The sequence below is a fragment of the Diadema setosum genome, chromosome 14, assembly GCF_964275005.1.
Source record: "Diadema setosum chromosome 14, eeDiaSeto1, whole genome shotgun sequence".
Lineage (NCBI taxonomy): Eukaryota > Metazoa > Echinodermata > Echinoidea > Diadematoida > Diadematidae > Diadema > Diadema setosum.
The window spans coordinates 27,482,972-27,501,925 of record NC_092698.1 but is presented as its reverse complement, the minus strand read 5'-3'; the positions used below and the strand labels follow the sequence as shown (position 1 = coordinate 27,501,925).

Below are 18,954 nucleotides of genomic sequence, written 5' to 3'. Positions count from 1 at the left end.
TGACCTGTCATGCGTCGGCCAAAGACATTGAAATTGGACGTTAAATCATAGGGATATGCTTCCGTTGGCAGCCGTTGTACCCCTCACACAGAGACACCCACTATTGATGGAACGTACTGAACTATCGACGGAGTATTTTGACGATCTCAACGCCATTTTCGTGACGTTTTAGTCTTGCATTCGTCTTTAGGCCTCCTCTGATCTACGTGGTGTCCTTCTGCGAATGAGCGTGACATCCGCAGCCGATGGTTCTGGCCCAATCCAGTTTACCTAACCCGTAGCGTTGCATCAGCCTGACGCTCCAAAACAAGTTGTCCATGAGCCCCTTGCGTGCTACTACGGCCCTGCCAGCTCAGCTTCTTTGACCTGAAGCGTGATTTCATTCGGTCAGATTCGATCGATAGGACTCCCATTTTACAATCAGGAGTTTGCATTTTTAAACGTTTCTGGGCTGATCCTTGACCATGTTGGCGCCGAGATTAATGTTGACAAGGTAGGCCTACGTCGGTTCGTAGTAGGACAAACCTACACTACTTCTATTTCTCAATAGCAGTGCCAGTGGGTCAGGTATCGCGTGTAGCGTGTTGCGTGTGTGCACAGATGAACCTGACCTTGATAAAGCTTGCCTTGAGCCGGCCCTGAGTGATACACTGATACTGATAGTGATAGTGATGAGGACAAACCCGGCCCTGCATGGGTTGTGTTCGAATCGCCTTCAATTCGAATGAGTCTCTGTTTATACCCAGGAATGAGTATAGATTCTACTTACTTGTACGATTATATGAGTAGGCGTGGTGCTAGGCTCATTAAAAATTGTAGATTCACATAAGTTGTTACGTTGATGTGATTGATGTTTTGTGTTTAATTTTGTTAGTGAATAGTGGCGTTTTCCATTCTCTTTAGATCTAGAAGATTTAGAACCTAGGACTACCCCAGCTAATGAATATTAAAGCCAGTCAATTAATTAGCTAAGTTGTTATTTTTTGGCGCTTCTCAGTCAAACATGACTATTTTATTTTACGCCTGCAAGTTGGTTGTGCTGAAGTTGTGGTGTAGCTGATGAGATACCCAAAAGCCGAATGATCGCTTAACACTTTACACATATAAAGCCGAATGATCACTTTACACTTTACACAAAAGCCGAATGATCACGTCAGCTTACACTACAGCTCACACAGTAGGCTCTACTGCAGGAGTGATTGTTTTTGTTTTGTTTTTTTTTTAGATTATGTTTCAAGATTAAGAGGGACAGTTTTCTATTTTTATACAAAAAATAAAACGTTTAGGGGGCCTAGAGTAAGGGAGGGAGTATTTGGCCACTTAAGCATTTTTTTTAATGATATAGGTAAAAAGTAAATAAACAGAACCAAAGTGATGACTACACGAATAAAGAGTGTAGACTTCTAGACAAATCCCTAAACATGAACTGAACCTGTGGTAAGATTTTACCATGGCAACAGATAGAAATGTGACAAACTTCTGTGGAGGGAGTTTTCAGCTATTGTGGGGGAGTTTTTGGCCGCTGTCTAGTGTGTGATAAATTACCTTTCATGGTGACAGTAACAAAATGGCTGTATTTGTTATAAAAAGTTGTATATAGAATTCAATCAATATTCCTCTCTTCTTCATTCATCCATGAATTTCAGTTTTTTTCTGCAAATCTTTTCTTAATGTGTTTTTCTTGACCTACAACATGTACCCTTCTTAACACACTGTAATACAGTGAAAGTCAAATTGTTTCTCCCTTCTCTCTAACATTTCTTATATAATGTGGTGATGGTCATTTTCTCTTTTCTGCTTGTGTGTAAATCATTGAACTTTCGGAGATATCTATTCCTCATTTATGATCTTTTCCCCCTTTTATTTGTCTTGTTAGATACACATATAGGTCTACTATTCAATAAATTCTATTATTATTGATGTCAAAACTTTGCTGTTCATATGGGGGGGGGGGGGGCCAAAACTCCCCCCTCACCCTCTAGAGGTGGGGTTGAAGGTTCAAATCCCTACTAAAAAGCTAGCAATTGGTCATTTCACAATGGTTGTGAGAAGGTGAATATGCGGATCCTAGAGCTTTAGTTTACATAAATTTTTGCCTTAATCCTTAGGAATATGACAGTGAGGACAGTCTAGGCAGGCTTAGAAACCCTAGATGTCTTCTTATTTGCATGCATAAGGAAGTGCAAAATTGGACTCAACTTAGCTAAGTTTTTAAAGTGAAAATAAAAAAATGGAAAACTTAACATGTCAATGCCAAATCTCTGAAGCTAGGTCTCTGGTAGCTGTAGCCATGGATGTGATATGGTTGATTGCTATTCAGATCGTGTGAGCAAAGATATGAATCGAAAGTTGGCAAAGGTGGCCGAAAACTCCCCCAGCCAAAATTACCCTCACTTACTCTACTTTGCAGACCTTGGTCCCAACCATTCTGAATTTGGAGGAAAGAATATGAATTTTTACCATTCCTATCTCTTGCTTCAATAGAAACAGGAGTTTCCTTTTTTTTTTTTTTCATAATTTCACGACACACTCTCATAGGCTATGGGAACTGCTCATACTTTCCTATTTACGTGACTTGAGCCAAGTCATAGTGTTCTACTACTTTTCAATCAGAAAGGTTGGGAGGTGTGTTCTTCAGCAGTCAGAAATCTGCTCATGAGCATAAAGGGGGTGGGGGGGGGGGGAATGTTCCTGCTCATACGGTTCCATCCCCGTCATGAGGACCCCAGGGGTACTTGTAAGGCCCCTCGGCCCAGGATGCTCACGAGGGTCTTCTTCATTTCTCATCCATTGCACATCTGACACATAAATTGTCGCAAGTTTGCACAGTGATTTTTGTTGCACACACATGTCCACTCTCTGTGATGAAGAGAAGAAAAATTCTGTATACTGCGCTTTTTGACAAAAATCAGGTTCTGTTCAAATCATTCGATGTGCAGTGACTCACCGAAGCGTGAGTACCAGTGGTTTCGCTCAATGCAGGGCTGCTGCCACCTATCTGACTCGGCCTGATCCAACTACATTGTCCACAAGGCAAATATGAAAGATTTCTGTCAGCGCATTTCTGGCCAAACCCATTTCATGATTTTTAATCTTATGATGTCTTATCGAAGTATCTGTCAATTGGACATTTCTCGCATATTCCTTTTAGACAAGATTTCACATGGGGTATCATGTCCACAAGGCAAAATATGAAGGATATCCGTCTGTGCATTTTCTCCATCTGTAATATACATATTTTGTAATTTGGACTTCACATAAAAATATCTCTTTAAAAAAGAAATCTCTGATTTTTCTTGCATATTATTGCTTGATGATATTTCATATTGGGTATGAATAGGCCTGCACCATCTACAAAAGCAATTTATGTGAAAGATTTCTGTCTGCGCATTTTCTCACCAGACACAATTTCATGCCTTGATGTATCATCAAAGTGTCTCTAAATTGAATATTTCTCACACATTGGTTTGATGATATTGTGGACAGTGTAGTCATACCGGCTACATATTCTTATCAAAGCAGTTTGAGAAAAATGTCTGATTGAGAGTTATTTTTATAATAAATCCGAGCCATGGAATGTGTCTGGTGAGAAAATTCACTGACAGAAATCTTTCATATTTGACTTGTGGACAGTGTATTCATACCCTACATGGAAATAATTGTAAAATGATGTCAGACTTCAGTTTCATGGGGCCGATTCGTGCTTGGAGAGGCGAGAGGCTCAGAAAAAAAGTATGAAAATTTCAAGTCAAATCAGGCCAATAGCTGTGCAGCAGCCCTACATTGAGTGAACCTGCTGGCATCTGTGCTTAGGGTGGTTGCTGCATATCAGTTGATTAAAACTCGATTTTGTCAAAAAGCGCATACAGAATTTTTTTTCTTCTTTTCATCATGTAGAGTGAACATGTGTGTGGATGTTCTGGATCGAGGGATCATATGACATTAGAAATCTGCTGACCGTACAAAGTACCAGACACTTAATTAATGCCTAGTTACTGTCAAAGTTTTCCTCATTGTATGTATGAAATGATAGACACTTTCTCTATTTATACCCCCACTGGCCTTTATTTCTAAAAACCATTACCAGGTACTCAAAACTACCGGTAACTCTGTCCGTAACACCCAGGACTTGGGGTCGCTTAATTAGAGTAATATCTTCCACAATTTGATAAGGTACAATGTAACTTCTAATACAGGTGTATGTAGGGCCTACAATGTTAAGCAGTGTGTGCAACATGCGTGATGTATATTTTTTTCTTTTTGTGAATGTACATTTAGAACTCTTGCCAATAAGATACTAACCCTTTGTCAATTAGCTGTGGTGTACATTCAAAACTATAATTATGAACAGTGGATGAAGTTATCCTTCAATATAGCATTGGCATTATATATGTAATCATTGTATCTAGGGCATACATGTATGTACTTATATCTAGGACACAGCAAGCAGGGGTATTACCAATACAGTTTGCTCATAAGAGGAATTGACAGACTTATAGCCGGTAACTCGTAACCCAGAGTCAACAGTCTATCTGGGCAGGAAACGGAAAGTAAGGCAGTAGTAAGGTACAGGGTGATTGCTTGTTCAAATGTCAGTGATTAGATTCAGAGTGACTGCACAAGTGTTAAAGACACAGTATTTGTATCTGTAAGGTGTTCAGCTTACAAAATTTAGAATGTCAGTGCTTCAAAATGGAGAAAGCTACCTAGAAGCCAGTATAGCACATACGGTACATCTGCTGATACATTTTTTTTTTTCAATATTGCCAACTGTCAATTCTTTACTGATGAAGGGAAAAAAATTATACCAAGCATCACCAGTAAAATGACTGATATGCAGTAATGTACAAGACATACAGCTTGTACTATTGTACTCGACGGTAATTATTTGGGAAAAAAGAACGGTAGGAAGGAGAGTCCTTTGAATAGGAATGAGACAACAGAAGGATACAGTACAAGGTTCCTTATCAATGCACTTGTATTTAATGTTTCATTCCATGCAATTCTGTGAAGTACAGCTTTTGACTTTCTTCTTTTAATATATTGTCACCGTATTGGGATATGAAATAACCTGTTAGCAAGTGTTGGGTACTTGGCAAAAATGTTTTGAGCAAATATCTACTACAGAAAGAAGTGTATGACTTGAGAAAACTGAAATTAATCCCCCCCCCCCCCCCAAAAAAAAAAAAAGAAAAAGAAAAAAACGTTCGTACTGCACAATTGAGGTTCTTTGATACATCTGTCCAAAAATGTAGAAGGTGGCTAAATTTGACTTCCACTTTGTTACATATTACTGTACGAGCTGATATTTTCGCGAATTGCTACTTGGAGGACATTTTCGCGTGTTGTTAATGTCGCGGTTTGCGTGGGTCTACCTGAACTTAGTTATTCGCGCGTTGTTATTTTCGCGGTTCAAAGGCGATTCGCGAAATTCGCGAAAATAAAACCACCGCGAAAATTTCAGCTCGTACAGTAAATGCAGTTGGTACAACTGTCATGTAGGACCAAGGAGGTTCTAGAGAATGGAGTCACAACCGTCTTATTTCCTTTGCTAGATGTTGGTAGGACCAAGGAGGTTTTATACATGGAGTTCCAACTGGCTGTTATTTATTCAAACAGTTGTCAGATTTCTATTGATGTACAAAAGAATTCCACAGGTGCACTTGTGCCTTTGATGATCGATGTTCCAAGCCGCCATCTTGCTGAGCAATCTGAAGATTCTTTTTGAACGTTATCATAATGTTGGCCATATTTTGCTTATCTATTTATTGAATGAAATGAAATTTCACTTAATGTTATAATAATAAAGCATGTAAAACAAAAGTCAATTCCGTTCAGAAATTTGCACAAAAGTGTAAATCAGAGCTGTATTATGTGAAAATGTTTAAAACTGTACCATCCTGGAAAGCTGGTTTTATCACTTTTCGACTTAATTTCCCCAAATGAAACTAACATGTAATAATCTTCAAGTATAATTCTTTATTGATAGATATATCAGATTAGTGCCCGCGTATGCACAGTCAAGTAATTATCATTTTCATTTCAGCATTTTTTCCTCAATTTCTGTTCGCGCGTCCTCGTGTCTGTACCACCTAGCTTTTATAAGAAGGGATAGCGAAAAGTAATTACCATCACAAAGACATATCTTCCTTTGAAAGTGGCTGGTGATTATGCAATGAGACACAAGTCAATTGTCCTCGTATCGGCGCGGCAGACCCTGTTTGGCACATGCTTCAAATTTTTTTGAGCAGTGGCTTCGAACATAGATCAAAGGGAATAACACTGTTGTTACTCCATTTCTTCAACCTCCTTGGTAGGACCAAATATGTTGCCTACATGTGTTACAGGCTGCACATCCAGGCAGCTACTTTTCAACTCAGCATGTTATACAATTTAGAACTGAATATCAGATTATGAGCATCACGTTGTTTGAATGCCCTGCTGCAGTATTTGTCAGGCTAAAATGGTGAGTCAACATGGCAGCTGATAACGGGATGTGCAATGCTGCTTGTGAGGGCTGTGGGATTACCATATCATATGCTAAGCTATTTTGGGCTCAAGATAATCTCTTCATTGTTTGGAGAGTTGCATACGGTACTTTTAAATGCATTCTTATCCTCTCTGTTGCCCTATGCTGGGGGCCTCAAATATTTTGTCAACCCAGGGTACTTTCACAGATTTATACTTGAAAATCCCACCCTATATTGAATGATTTAGTATTAAATGGGGGGGGGGGGGGCTCATGTAGGTAGGTAGACAATGTTTGGTTTGGTTTTTTAAAAGAAATACATGTACCGGTGTAGCTTTGTTTGAACTTAAACTCCGATAGCATTTGTTGTTAAAAGTTTTGAGGCCACAGGCTTACCTGGGAAGTTCTGTGGTACATCAATGTCTACCCAAAGTGAACAAAGAACAAAGATCCACTTACTGTAGTGTAGTACAGTAATTCATGACTGCTATTAGAACATGTGGTAGGTGTTGTACATACAGTACTGAATGTAAAAATCTAAGTACCGGTATGTCTGGCAGAAGATGTTTAGTTGTATTGAGCAACTAATAAAAATAATGATAGCAACAACAACAAAGAGTTTAAGTCACCCAAAGTGCTGGTACACTTATGATGTACAGAGGTTATAGTCCAAGTGTGCATTTCAGCTGGAATTTGATACAACCATCCAGTAATTTTGATGAATGGCTTGCAGAAGAGAAATTTACAGCACAAGGTGTACAAAACTATCCCTGCTGGCACACTAAATGTTACCTGGTACCTGCTTTAAATATGGCTCATGAGACTAGGTAAGAGAACTCATCCAGATTGTTCATTTAAGGGAATCTATAGACATATTTACAACTATTGTGTTACTTTTTATGTAGACTGCAGTGAAAGATATTTAGTTTATGCACAGACTCACTGCATTTGTCTTGACTTAGTGTATGGAACAAAGTATACCATGTTGGTTAAGATAAATATATCACTATCATAGGATGGGTCGAGAAAATTTCGCGATCACATAGGTCAAGAGCTGTGTTTTTATTTGTACGGGTTGCACGTTGCCTCACTAGCAATAGACACTGTAAACATGTTATATATTGCACAATAATTGTAGCAAGAGTTCGCGCACAAAGCAAGCTTTTGCCAACTCAGTAAGAAATGCCTATTTGCTCTGCATCCGCTAATTAATGGATGCATGGCTTGAAGTACTGCATGCACAGTATGCGTCTGTTGTGGAGACAAAATGAAATACATCCAATACATCCGGGCTTTTAATTCAAACCTTTCAATATTTTGTCGTAGTGGCGCTCTGCTTGTAAACAAACACTATTATTTGGAGGGCGCCGGTCGCAATTTGGTATAGTCTGGTTTCCAGACCCTTTGCCAATTGGACTTTCGTCGCCGCCTCTGCCGAAGGCAAAGGCCTTTGCAGGACAAAACCACCTCAAACTATACTAGTTTTCGACGTTGAGGGCGTTAATATCCTGAATAGCAAAATAGTATCGGCAGAGGGTCTGGAAGCCAGAATAAATTTGGTACCGCACTTGGCCCAGGTTGCGTTTACAGTGAGAAAAGGCCGGGATCGGCCGTGGCCGAGACTACCTCCAGAGCTTCTGGGCCAAATGCATGGCCGATTTTGGTACCGCATTTGGCCTTTTGCGCGTTTACAGTGAAATGAAGGCCGGGCTCGGCCACAGCCAAGCGCGGCCCTTTCACTCACTGTAAACGGGGTCTTTGAAAACCCAAACTATTCCAGGTTTTTAAATACTTCCACCTCATTCTGGATAAGATTTAACAGGTGAATGATTGGAGTTAAAATTACTCAGTATGCTAGTGAGCTTGCTGCCATTGTGGATTGAACATTGCACTGGCCTAGCCTTGATAGATCATGCATAAAGTTACTCAGAACTCGTGAGGCCTCACAGAACTCGCACATAACGTAGAGCTTTGTGGAACAGGATGCGATTGTGTGTGAAGTTATGCATGATTTGGAGACTTGGTACGCATGACTTCAATCTGAACTGATTTCTTTGTAAAACACCCCCATCATTGCCCTGGTCAAACATCAATCATGCAATCATGCATGAAACATGCAGTGAATGCAGGGAGATATAGCCAATACAATGTAGGCAAAAGCATTCTCTATGGGCTATCACCCCATCAGAATTTACTCGACCTGAGACTATTCACACTGATTTAGAATATGCAGTTACTGTATAAGCTGTTATATTCGCATACAGATATTTTTGTGGATGAGGAGGTCACAAACATTTTTTGTGAGATGTTCTTTTCATGAATTGACACCGATGCTGTCGTTTCTCCCAAGTGGGTGTACCTGATGCTTCTGGTAAATGCATCTCTCTTAGCTCAAGGCCACATTTTTGCAATCCAACTGTGATTCGCGAAATTCACGAAAATTAAACCCATCCCAAAATAACAGCTTATATAGTACTGTGACAATGACAACACTTTCCATGGTACTTTGAAGATGTTCTACAAATTTGGTTACTTGCTGGGAAGCTTTTTAAAAAACTGCCGATCCATGAGGAGGTTGAGTATCGTCAAATTTGACTAGTCTCTCTGAAAGAGTATACAGTATTGAGACAGGTGCACTGGGGTTAGTGCACGCAAGCTGCTCACCTGCGATTGCCTCACATCCCCACAATACAGCAACTCAAAAAGGATGCAGGTGGGGTCAAGTAACACAAATTTTGTATATTTACGTCATCATTTTTAAAGATACAATGTATACAACATTTTTACTGTTTCTTTTTTTTGTCTTTCTTTTTATTTGGCCTGACATGTAGTTGATGGAAAGAAAACAGTTTTGCCTAATAAGGAATTGATATTGAAATGAGTAGAAGGATATATCACCAACATTTGAATCTCGTGAACAGAATATACTCATTATCCCTGAAAGGTAAAAAAAGAAAAGAAAAAAAGATATATATTATACATGTGAGATTAAAACAAACAAATGTGCGAGGTCAGCTCTGTTTTTTGTTTTGTTTTGTTTTTTTAATTTCGCATGGCATATCACCTACTACTCTTATATGAGATTGCATTAGATTGTTAGGTGCACTGCTAGCATTTATCCATTCAGGTCAAGTTACAAATAATATTCATTTTCATTACAAGCATGTGAAACTGAAGCTTTCTCCATGAACTGTACCATCAGCCATTATTGGTTATGCAACTCTTGAATTGTTGAAATACTAAGAAATTAGAAAAATATATCATACCTGTTGTGACACCCAAAAGCATCCAGAAGACAAATTCGAATTGATATGTGTATTTGACAATATGTTACGTGTAAAAAGCAAGGTTGATTATCACTCTCTTGTGTTTTATCTCTTTATCTTGGTGCAGGGCTTCTGTTCAGAGAACCGCCGTTGTCTTACGGCACGTCAGGATGTCGTCGACCACGAGTGCAGAGGAAGATGTCGTTCTGGAGAGAGTGGATTCAGCAGGAGTCATCACACTGAACAGACCAAAGGCCCTCAATGCCCTCAACCTTTCCATGGTGATGAAGATAACTCCAAAGCTTAGGGTGAGTCAATTACCACTGCACTCAAAGACATCTAGACCTTGAAGAGCTGCTGTGGCTTAGTGGATCATGAGGTCCCTGATTCACGTCCCCCTGGCTGCAATGGTTGTGCCCCCTGAGCAAGGCACTTTCTCCTCATTACCCAAATTTGGTCCCCCATAGGGTTCCCAGAGGGGACTTTGTTAGTCCTGTGGCTGCTTACATATGAGCATTCATTGCTCATTTAGCAGTTGCATAGAAACAAATAAATTCAATTCCTGTGATTTCAATTCAGTTCTTTCTCCATCAGTCCTTAACTCCCCCATTCCTACCACAACTAGATACACTGTATATTTCCGCAAGCAATAGCTGGTTTTAAGATATATTCCAGTTCTAAATCCTCTTCTGCCACACTGAGAGCTGGTCAGACTTTACCGATAACTATTATTTACAGTATTCATGATACCACTGGAACAACCAAGCTTTGACAACTTTCTTTGTCCCCTTCCCATTGGCCTTTATGTAGAAATGAGCTTACATCTACATAATGTGGATCTCTTGTTTAGGGAAAGTACAAAAGTTTATAATGTATTCAAGTGTGTGCATGTTTCATCCTTACAAACCAGCCATTAACCATTTTTCTCACCTGTTACATATAGATTCTAAGTGATGCTCTTTTCTTTATATCGCTAGGAATGCACTCTTCATGTAGTTGTTGTAAGGTCCAGCAAGCCTTCAGCAAGCTGTAGGGTTGTCAGAGGTAAACTTTGTGATGGAAATGAGCATGGAATTTGAAAGCAATTACGAATTTGAAAACAATAGTAATCTTGTCTATTGTATAGTCTAGAATCATTCTTATGCACATTTTTCCAACGATAGAAGTCAATATGTGTGTAAAATGAACTGCAGATATGTACAGCTGTATGTCTTATAATTTTACATCATAAATATACTGACATGTATATGTGTTAATGTTCCTTCGTTTACTAGGAGTGGTGTGCTGACCCCACAGTGTCTATGGTCATTATGAAGGGGACAGGAGACAAGGCATTCTGTGCAGGAGGAGACATCAAAGGTACTGGTCTTCCCACCTCTACTTTTGACATGCTCCATTCTGAAGTCAAAATGTCACTTTTGTGATGTGTGAATAGAATTACTTGGATGGAAACCAAAGGGTTGTGGTAAAGAGCAATTTTGCAGTCGCCCGTATGCAGTCAAGTGTTATTAGTACTCAATTGCTCACGAATTTAGTCTGCTTTTTATGGACAGTGCAAATTTTTGCCCTCGCTCGATCAAATCTTAATGAGAAGAACCGTATGTGCTATACTTGCCATGAGAACATTAAGAGTACAGACTTATCATTGCTACTGCACTTGAAACAACTGACTGGATCAAAGGCACCCATACACAACACTGCCAGACTTACGGGCAATTCAATACCGGTATTAATTTCCGAATGTTACATGATGCAAATTCAGGGCTGTTACTAATCCATTCTCCAGCACCCCTATAGAGACACATGTTTTGTTAGACTTACACCTTTCACTTATTCATTGTGTTGTGGTAGCTCTTTCCATATAACTGGTGCAGGTAGCAACATCCAAAGAGCAGTCCAGACATGACCATTACAATATAAGCTGTAGATTGAATCAACAATGGATTTTACAGCATTGCATATTGGAACTGATATCTTCTGTTTGTATTTGTTTTTCTAAAATCATAATCATTATGTCCGTCCGGCACATAAATGTGGACATTTCCAATCTGGCTTGCTTTTGTGTTGAGATAGCAGGATTGACTCTCTTATATGAAGAAAAGACTTGATTACCCATTCTAAAGTTGTCTTGTGAATGATTTTCCGTGTAAATCTAAACAGCTTGATTTTTTTGAGTGTTTTCATTTCCATTCATGCACAGCTGTGACAGATGCTGGCAAGGTTGGCGATCCATCAGCTGGCAGCTTCTTCAAGAACGAATACATCTTGAACCACGCCATTGGCACGATGCGGATTCCATACATCGCATTCATCCACGGAATCACGATGGGTGGGGTGAGGACAGCCTTTCGTTGTCAAGCTTCTGATGTAAACATTCTACCCCAAAGTGAATACCAAGCTGTGTTGTATCTCATATCAGAGAATATTTTCTGTACTTTGAAGACAAATTCACATGTGTTTGTGAGGAAACTTGCAAAAGCATTGCTATAGACAACCAAGACCAGGAATGCCCCGAAACTCCACAAAAAGACAAGTCCTCTCAAAACCTTCATCCCAACATGCCAAGTTCATGTTTATATGTTCATACTTAAGTGCAGTGTTTGTGTAACTCACAACCATTACATAGTTGTTCCATGCCAGCAGCACTTCTTGTATGCCCAAACTGAATAGTGTAAGATTATTTCATCTTGCTGAACCGTATAATGAAGAGGAAAAAGAGGGGATGAGTCTACTGCCAATGATAAGATATGAAAAATACTCTAGACTAGAAAAACACGTCTGTGCAATGAGCAAGTTTTCTAAAGCAATAGTCTCCTCCTCTTGATCATTTTTGTTTGTTTGTTTGTGTGTTTGTTTTTTGTTTTTGTTTTTTTTTTGGGGGGGGGGGAGAGTAGTCAGTTTATGTAAAAGGAGAGGAGCACAGTTTGGTCTGTTCACACATCATATAATGTTTGGCATAGATTTAGGCAATGGAAACCTCCCTGTATAATGTTGTATTGATGGTATTTTCAATGAACAGAAGTAACAGTAGGCATGCATCTCTTTGTCTCATCATACCCTGCAGTACATTAGTCTAGATTCATATGTCTACCTCTTGACTTTCTTTATCCCCCCATATCTCAAGGGTGTTGGGCTGTCAGTCCACGGTAGGTATCGTGTGGCCACAGAGAAGACACTATTTGCCATGCCTGAGACCGCCATCGGTCTTTTCCCCGACGTCGGGGGTGGCTACTTCCTCCCCCGTCTGAGTGGCAAGCTGGGACTCTACCTCTCGCTGACCGGTTACAGGTTGAAAGGCCGTGATGTCTTCCATGCCGGAATTGCCACCCACTTTATAGAAGCTCAGAAGGTGAGGGCTGAATGGGACGGAGACAAGTCTATAAGGTTTTTATAGTCAGCAGAGAATCAATGGGTGGGGTTTCTCCAAGAAACTGAATGGCTCGTCTAGCCAAAAAGGTATATCCTGCCACCAATAACTGACGGGGCACCACACTCAGCTCGCCAGCCCCTGGGAACATTGAATGTGTAAAATGATCAGCTCTAATGGAGAATTTTTTTATAAACACTCAAATAGACTACATTATAGGAGAAAATTTACTTATCTGATGTGATTATGTAAAGAGCATTTTGCACAGTGGTCAAGTTGACTGTAGTGAATAGATTGAAATCAGGGCATTTAAATGGTTGCAAAAGGGTTGCAATTCCATCATAATTGTACTTAAAGTAAGAAAGATATGACATTTTCGGATGTCACATACTTTCATTAATTGGCTATTTTGGTTGCAACAACTTGTGCAAATTACCTGGAATGATGATGTGATCACCTCAGAATATTCTACTTGTTTGTGTAAAGAAAAATGTATCATGAAATCAATTCCCATTTTTATGATGATAGAGCAACTTCAAACCCATCCCCCATCCCATTGTCATTGCAAGGTTATAGCAACCCAACTAAAACATGATGCAAAGGATGTGAATATTTCATATGATTTTACCTCTAATGGTGATTTATTGAAAATGTATTTTGCATTTTTTTTTTCAGCTGTCTGACTTGGAACAAGAGCTACTTAAACTGCCATCACCTCAGGATGCCCAGATCCAAGAAGTTCTACAACGTTATCACCAAGAGGTAATGGCTGTTACTATGAACATAGAATACTTTGTGGTGTGAAAATCTTCACAAATCTTATGCTCAATGAAACTGTCACTAGTTTATCAACATTTGTGGAGATATTAAATAAGGTACAAAATTACATTTCCAGCTTGACTTCAATTGCCTGGCCCTCTCTTGTCCGGATTTCTCTCTTATTATCCGGATGCCTCCATGCAGTGAAAGCCCGAAAAAGAAGAAGAAGAAAAAAAAAATGAAGAAGAAGAAGTGATTTTAAACACAATTAAAACTCCCTAAAAACTTGGGCAATTTACCTATGATATTCCCTCCAGAAGCATGTTATTAATCTTACAGTAAAATGTGTCAATTTCAGGACTATGATTTCATATATGCCAGCATAAATTAATCTATTCTTGCAGTGTACAATATGTACATAGGGCTACCACTGGGTCGGTAGCCTACTTGCACTTTTATATATAATACATAAACATTGTTTCTCTCATGTACAGCCACATCACTTAACCAGATGGGCACCAGTCCTGACATGGCTGGATAACAGGGGACTAACTGTATAAGCAAAACAATTTTGCACCCAAAGTTAATTGAAATGGGCCTAATGCAAAAAATTGAGGATGCTTAAGTGTCCAATTACAATAGTTTACAGAAGCAGGTTTGACTTTTAACTTGCCTGCTTGCCTTTGGCAAGTAAAATTGTATTTGGGCCAATGAAAATATTAAAAAGTCACTTACTTGCCCATTTGGGCAAGTCAGATTTTGACTTTGATATGAAAATCAGAAGCTCCTCAAGTCAATTCAATTCAGTGGCATTTTTGAGGGGTTAATACTTTTTCTTTCGAGCAAGTAAGAATTTGAAAATAGAGGACTTTTACCTGGCTGATGGGCAAGTGGAGAAAAAATGTTAAAGGGATAGTACAGTATTGGTGGAGATGAGAATTGGGCTTTTAACTTTTTGCGAGGTACCAAGAAAACACCTATGAAATAGTACCAGTTTAAGAGGAAGTCAAAGTTTATTTGATGAAAATTGGGTTTGGAATAACTGAAACATACAAAAACAAAGTAAAACAAAGCGATCGTAATAAAGTGTGGGTCCCACACTTTATTAGAATCTCTCTGTTTTGGATATCTCGGCCATTTCAAAACCAATTTTCATCAAATAAACGTTGAATTCCTCATGGAATTACATGCCCTTTCATATTTCATAAGAGGTATCTCATTATCTCACCAAAAAATGTTAGAAACCTGAAATTAGGTCTCAACCAGAACTATACAATCCCTTTAATGTCGGGCCCTGTGGAAGTAACGAGTTGGCTCACCCAATATAATGTCTGGGTAACAATGGTGTGACTTTGGGTGCTAGGCTCGATGAAACCAGCTGAGAAGTTTTGTATGTTATGATTTTATCCCTCTGTTGCAAGTCAAGATGCTCTTTCTGGCATTAAGAAAGGACAAAGAGCATTCTCTCACATTTTATCTTGTATATTCTGTACTATTTTAATGTTGTAGTGCAAAGCTGGAGTGTTGGCACCACTATGTAGTTCCTGCAATCAATGATTTCAGATATATAGGGAATGCAGGCAGCTAACCATCTACACCATAACTCTCGTCAATTTCTCTTAATAAAGTTTCATTGCCAAAACTGCACAGAACTGTCATTCATTTGCATGTTTCCTGCAGTGCACAATTGATGTCGACAAGCCATTTTCCCTGGAGCCCCATAGAGAACACATAGATAGGCTGTTTGACGGGGAGTCATTGGAGGAGATATTTCAGAAATTGGAGCAAGATGGGTCTGAGTGGGCCACAAAACAGCTGGAGGTAGGTTTCAGTCACAGCCTCAGACTACTGGTATCTTTGATTTTCAAAAAAAAAAAAAAAAAAAAAAAGAGGTTCAGACATGGCTTATGTGGCAGGCCTATCCAATGTATACATTATACAGCAGGTCATTTCAAAGTTTTGCCCAGGTAGATACTGATTCAAAGAATTTGGAACAGGAAAATAAAGGTTCTTTGTGAAACATGATTAACATATATGTGTATTTTTAAAAGCAGTTCCAAAGCACACACACAATGATATTTCACAAGTTTAGCACATAACTGGTAGTAGAGTTTAGAGTCTACATTATCAGTATATAACAATGTTGGAGATCTAGAAAAAAAAAGTGTTTTTACTGGCACGCGTTTCCCTTCTTTCAATGTCAGTAGAATTCTCCTGCCTTGTTTGACATAGTCCCGTATTATTGTGATATTAGTCAGATTTCCTCTGTCTATGCTTGCATGTGTGCGTTACTTTTGGATCCATTTATTGTTGACTGTGAAATCCCAATATTTTGTCGTAAAGCCATAAGGTTATTAATCAATGGAAAGTCTTATTTTGTAGATATGAGATAATAGTAGCAGAAATTTAAACAAAGTTGATTTCAGTCTTGAACAATAAAGTAAATGAAAGATACATTAGTGCTGTTATTGCTATGTTGTTGTTTTTTAGAGAGATAATTGAAAATGAGTGAACAGTGAATACTGTATGAGCTTATTCTTTGTATGGTCTCAACTTGCAGACACTGAAAAAGATGTCGCCTACGTCGATGAAGATTACCCACAGACAGCTGACAGAGGGCGGCAAACTCTCCCTGGCTGATGTCCTGTCAATGGAGTACAGGATGGCACAGGGATGCATTGTAAGTCTTACAAGTTAACTCCCTTCCCCTGGTTGGTTTGTATCAGACTATATCCATCTTGGATTACTAGGATTGATCGCAAGAACTTCTCAGTAAAAGCTTCAAAAAGATCTCTTTTTTTTCTTCCATCAAAGTCACTTTTGCTGTGTGGCTGTGAAGCTCTTTCCACCCTAAAAGCCTCATAATAGTTTTATTTTGGTTTCTTTTCTTTTTTTGAGGGGGGTGGGGATGAGAAAGAGTTTTTAGAAGTGAAGTCGATTTAACAAAGATTTAATGTAATCACAATTTCCCTTCTAGAGATCCTCAATTTTGAATGCAAAGGTAGGAAAGGAGAAAAAAAAAATTAGCAGTTTTGTGGCAAATTTTGACACTTAAAGCCCCTTGTGAACATTTGCAGATAAGAAAAACAAAAATTAAACACAGCTTTAGTGCTTCAAAATGAAATATGAAGTGAAGCTTGAAAGTATTAATCAGAATAGTCAATGTTAAGTATTTTCAAATATAAAAATTTTAACAATAGTTTTACTTTAAAAAAATTTCTGGAATAAACCATCACCGCGACGGCTTGTTGAGAAAATTAGTGATATCTCCTAAATATATTTGTGGCTTTATTGCAAAGTTTTTGTACAGTAGGGTGTTTTGTGATACAGCTGAACTATACATATGCAGCAAATGTGATAATTCTAACAGTTGTTTAATCACTCCTCCCAATGTTGAATAGTGGCTTTAATGGTTCGCTCCTGTGTCCTTTGAATCCCCAGAGGGGCCACGATTTCTATGAGGGCGTGCGCGCTGTCCTCATCGACAAGGACCACAGCCCAAAGTGGGCCCCCGATACGCTGGAGGGCGTGAAGGAGCAGATTGTAATGAGTCACTTTCAACCGCTTGACGACGAGCTTATTCTTTGATGACCAACGAGGGCACCGTTCGGTGCCAAAACATTGATAACAATTTATTGTGAATGCTGTGGTTTGCATGGAGCAGGGTGGATTTTAAAGTCCAACGTGATGAAGAAAGCTTATATTTTTATGTGGTGGCATCAAATTAGCCTGAAATTAATGACGGTGAATTACCGTGTAGGAACACAAAAGGTGAAATGATAGAGACATGGTTTGTATATAAATGTTGATAAAATTTACAGTTATCAAGGTTTTCTATTATGTTGAATGATGAATGACGTACCAGCTTGAGTCTGGCATTGTTCAGACATCTCTTTGTTTCATATTGGGTGAATGCTTGTTTACATGACTTTGGGAGCAAGTGATACTATGATATGAAGGTTTTATGACAACATGATTTGTATCAGTTTATGAGTAAGGTACCATTCAGATTTTTGCTAGTGAAGACTTTGTATCTCCTTCCATTTAATCATGATGTGAAAATCTTCCGTGACAAAGCAATAATGTGATATTGTGCAAGCCGTATCAACCCTGCACCGTCTCATTCTCACCATAGGCACATTCGGTCATTCAACAAACTCTGAGTCACTAGAATGTTCATGATTGATGATCGTAAGCAGCGAACTGAGCTTTAATTTTCAGAGAGCGGTGAGTTCAGCTTGCTGTCCCTGGCAGGGCATGTTGCTCTACTCTTTCTTTCTTCCACACCTGCACTCTCTCTTGCAGCTGTAGACGTAAGAATTCCTTTAAGGACTTCAAAGATGCTGTTTGAATGACTTGCCATCCCCGTATTTACCCATTCATTCATCTTATGTCAAGAATTTTCATGACTACCTCTCAAAGCACAACTCGGGACAGAGTGTTCAGGTAACTATGAAAATAAAATGCGATTCAATCCAGTGATTGGGTTTTTAACAGAAATGCACTGAATTTTTGTGAGGTTCCAAGTTTTGAAAATGTCGGGAGTCTCTTATTACTGTGGACCCCATACTTGGCATCAGAAATAATTCACTACAACATATATGGGAAGCTCAAGTCTGTTTCTTTGTTTGTTTGTTTGTCTGCTAGTGTGAGTAGTATTTGCAGATGTTCTGGTGCTGTTGTCCTTGTTTTGGGCTGATTTGTCACAATAAACATGATTTTTGATTTCCCTCATCATGTCAACAGCAACAACGACAAAAGAACTTCTCGTAGCACGTCCAGGCGGTCAAGCAGGAAAGCAGTTCAGGGATGTGTAGATTTGAGATTGACTTGAAGTTTTTGTGGTAGTGGTAAGATATGAGGCAGGTAATTGGTGAGTCGGTGAGAAGTTGCAGGCAATTTGGAGATTTAATGTAAGTACTGCCATTTAGTCAATAGTCTGCTGCAGAGAGGATTTTCCAAGGCAAAATAGAACTGTGCAAGTACAAGCAATATGTCTAATTTTCAGACATTGTTTGGGAAATAAAGCCACCAACACCATCTATTTCTTGTTCATCCATATTTAATGGAAAAGTAAATTGCAACTGATGATT

The 18,954-nt window shown here is 39.0% G+C and overlaps 1 protein-coding gene across 1 annotated transcript; it reads left to right on the top strand.

Moving 5' to 3' along the window:
- LOC140237709 (3-hydroxyisobutyryl-CoA hydrolase, mitochondrial-like) lies at nucleotides 1-18,002 on the top strand. Its single transcript, XM_072317630.1, has 9 exons — nucleotides 1-493; nucleotides 9,863-10,043; nucleotides 11,010-11,094; nucleotides 11,936-12,069; nucleotides 12,860-13,084; nucleotides 13,778-13,864; nucleotides 15,542-15,682; nucleotides 16,422-16,541; nucleotides 17,303-18,002. Exons 1-9 carry the CDS (start codon nucleotides 465-467, stop codon nucleotides 17,447-17,449), a joined length of 1,149 nt encoding a protein of 382 aa, XP_072173731.1. The 5' UTR covers nucleotides 1-464; the 3' UTR covers nucleotides 17,450-18,002.
- The last annotated feature ends 952 nt before the right edge of the window (nucleotides 18,003-18,954 follow it).

Bases quoted from the DNA above. Each gene is read 5' to 3' on its own strand.
- LOC140237709 (XM_072317630.1), top strand. From the start codon at position 465: ATGTTGGCGCCGAGATTAATGTTGACAAG. The intron at 10,044-11,009 runs GTGAGTCAATTA...TTCGTTTACTAG, and splicing joins AGATAACTCCAAAGCTTAGG to GAGTGGTGTGCTGACCCCAC. The intron at 11,095-11,935 runs GTACTGGTCTTC...ATTCATGCACAG, and splicing joins TGCAGGAGGAGACATCAAAG to CTGTGACAGATGCTGGCAAG.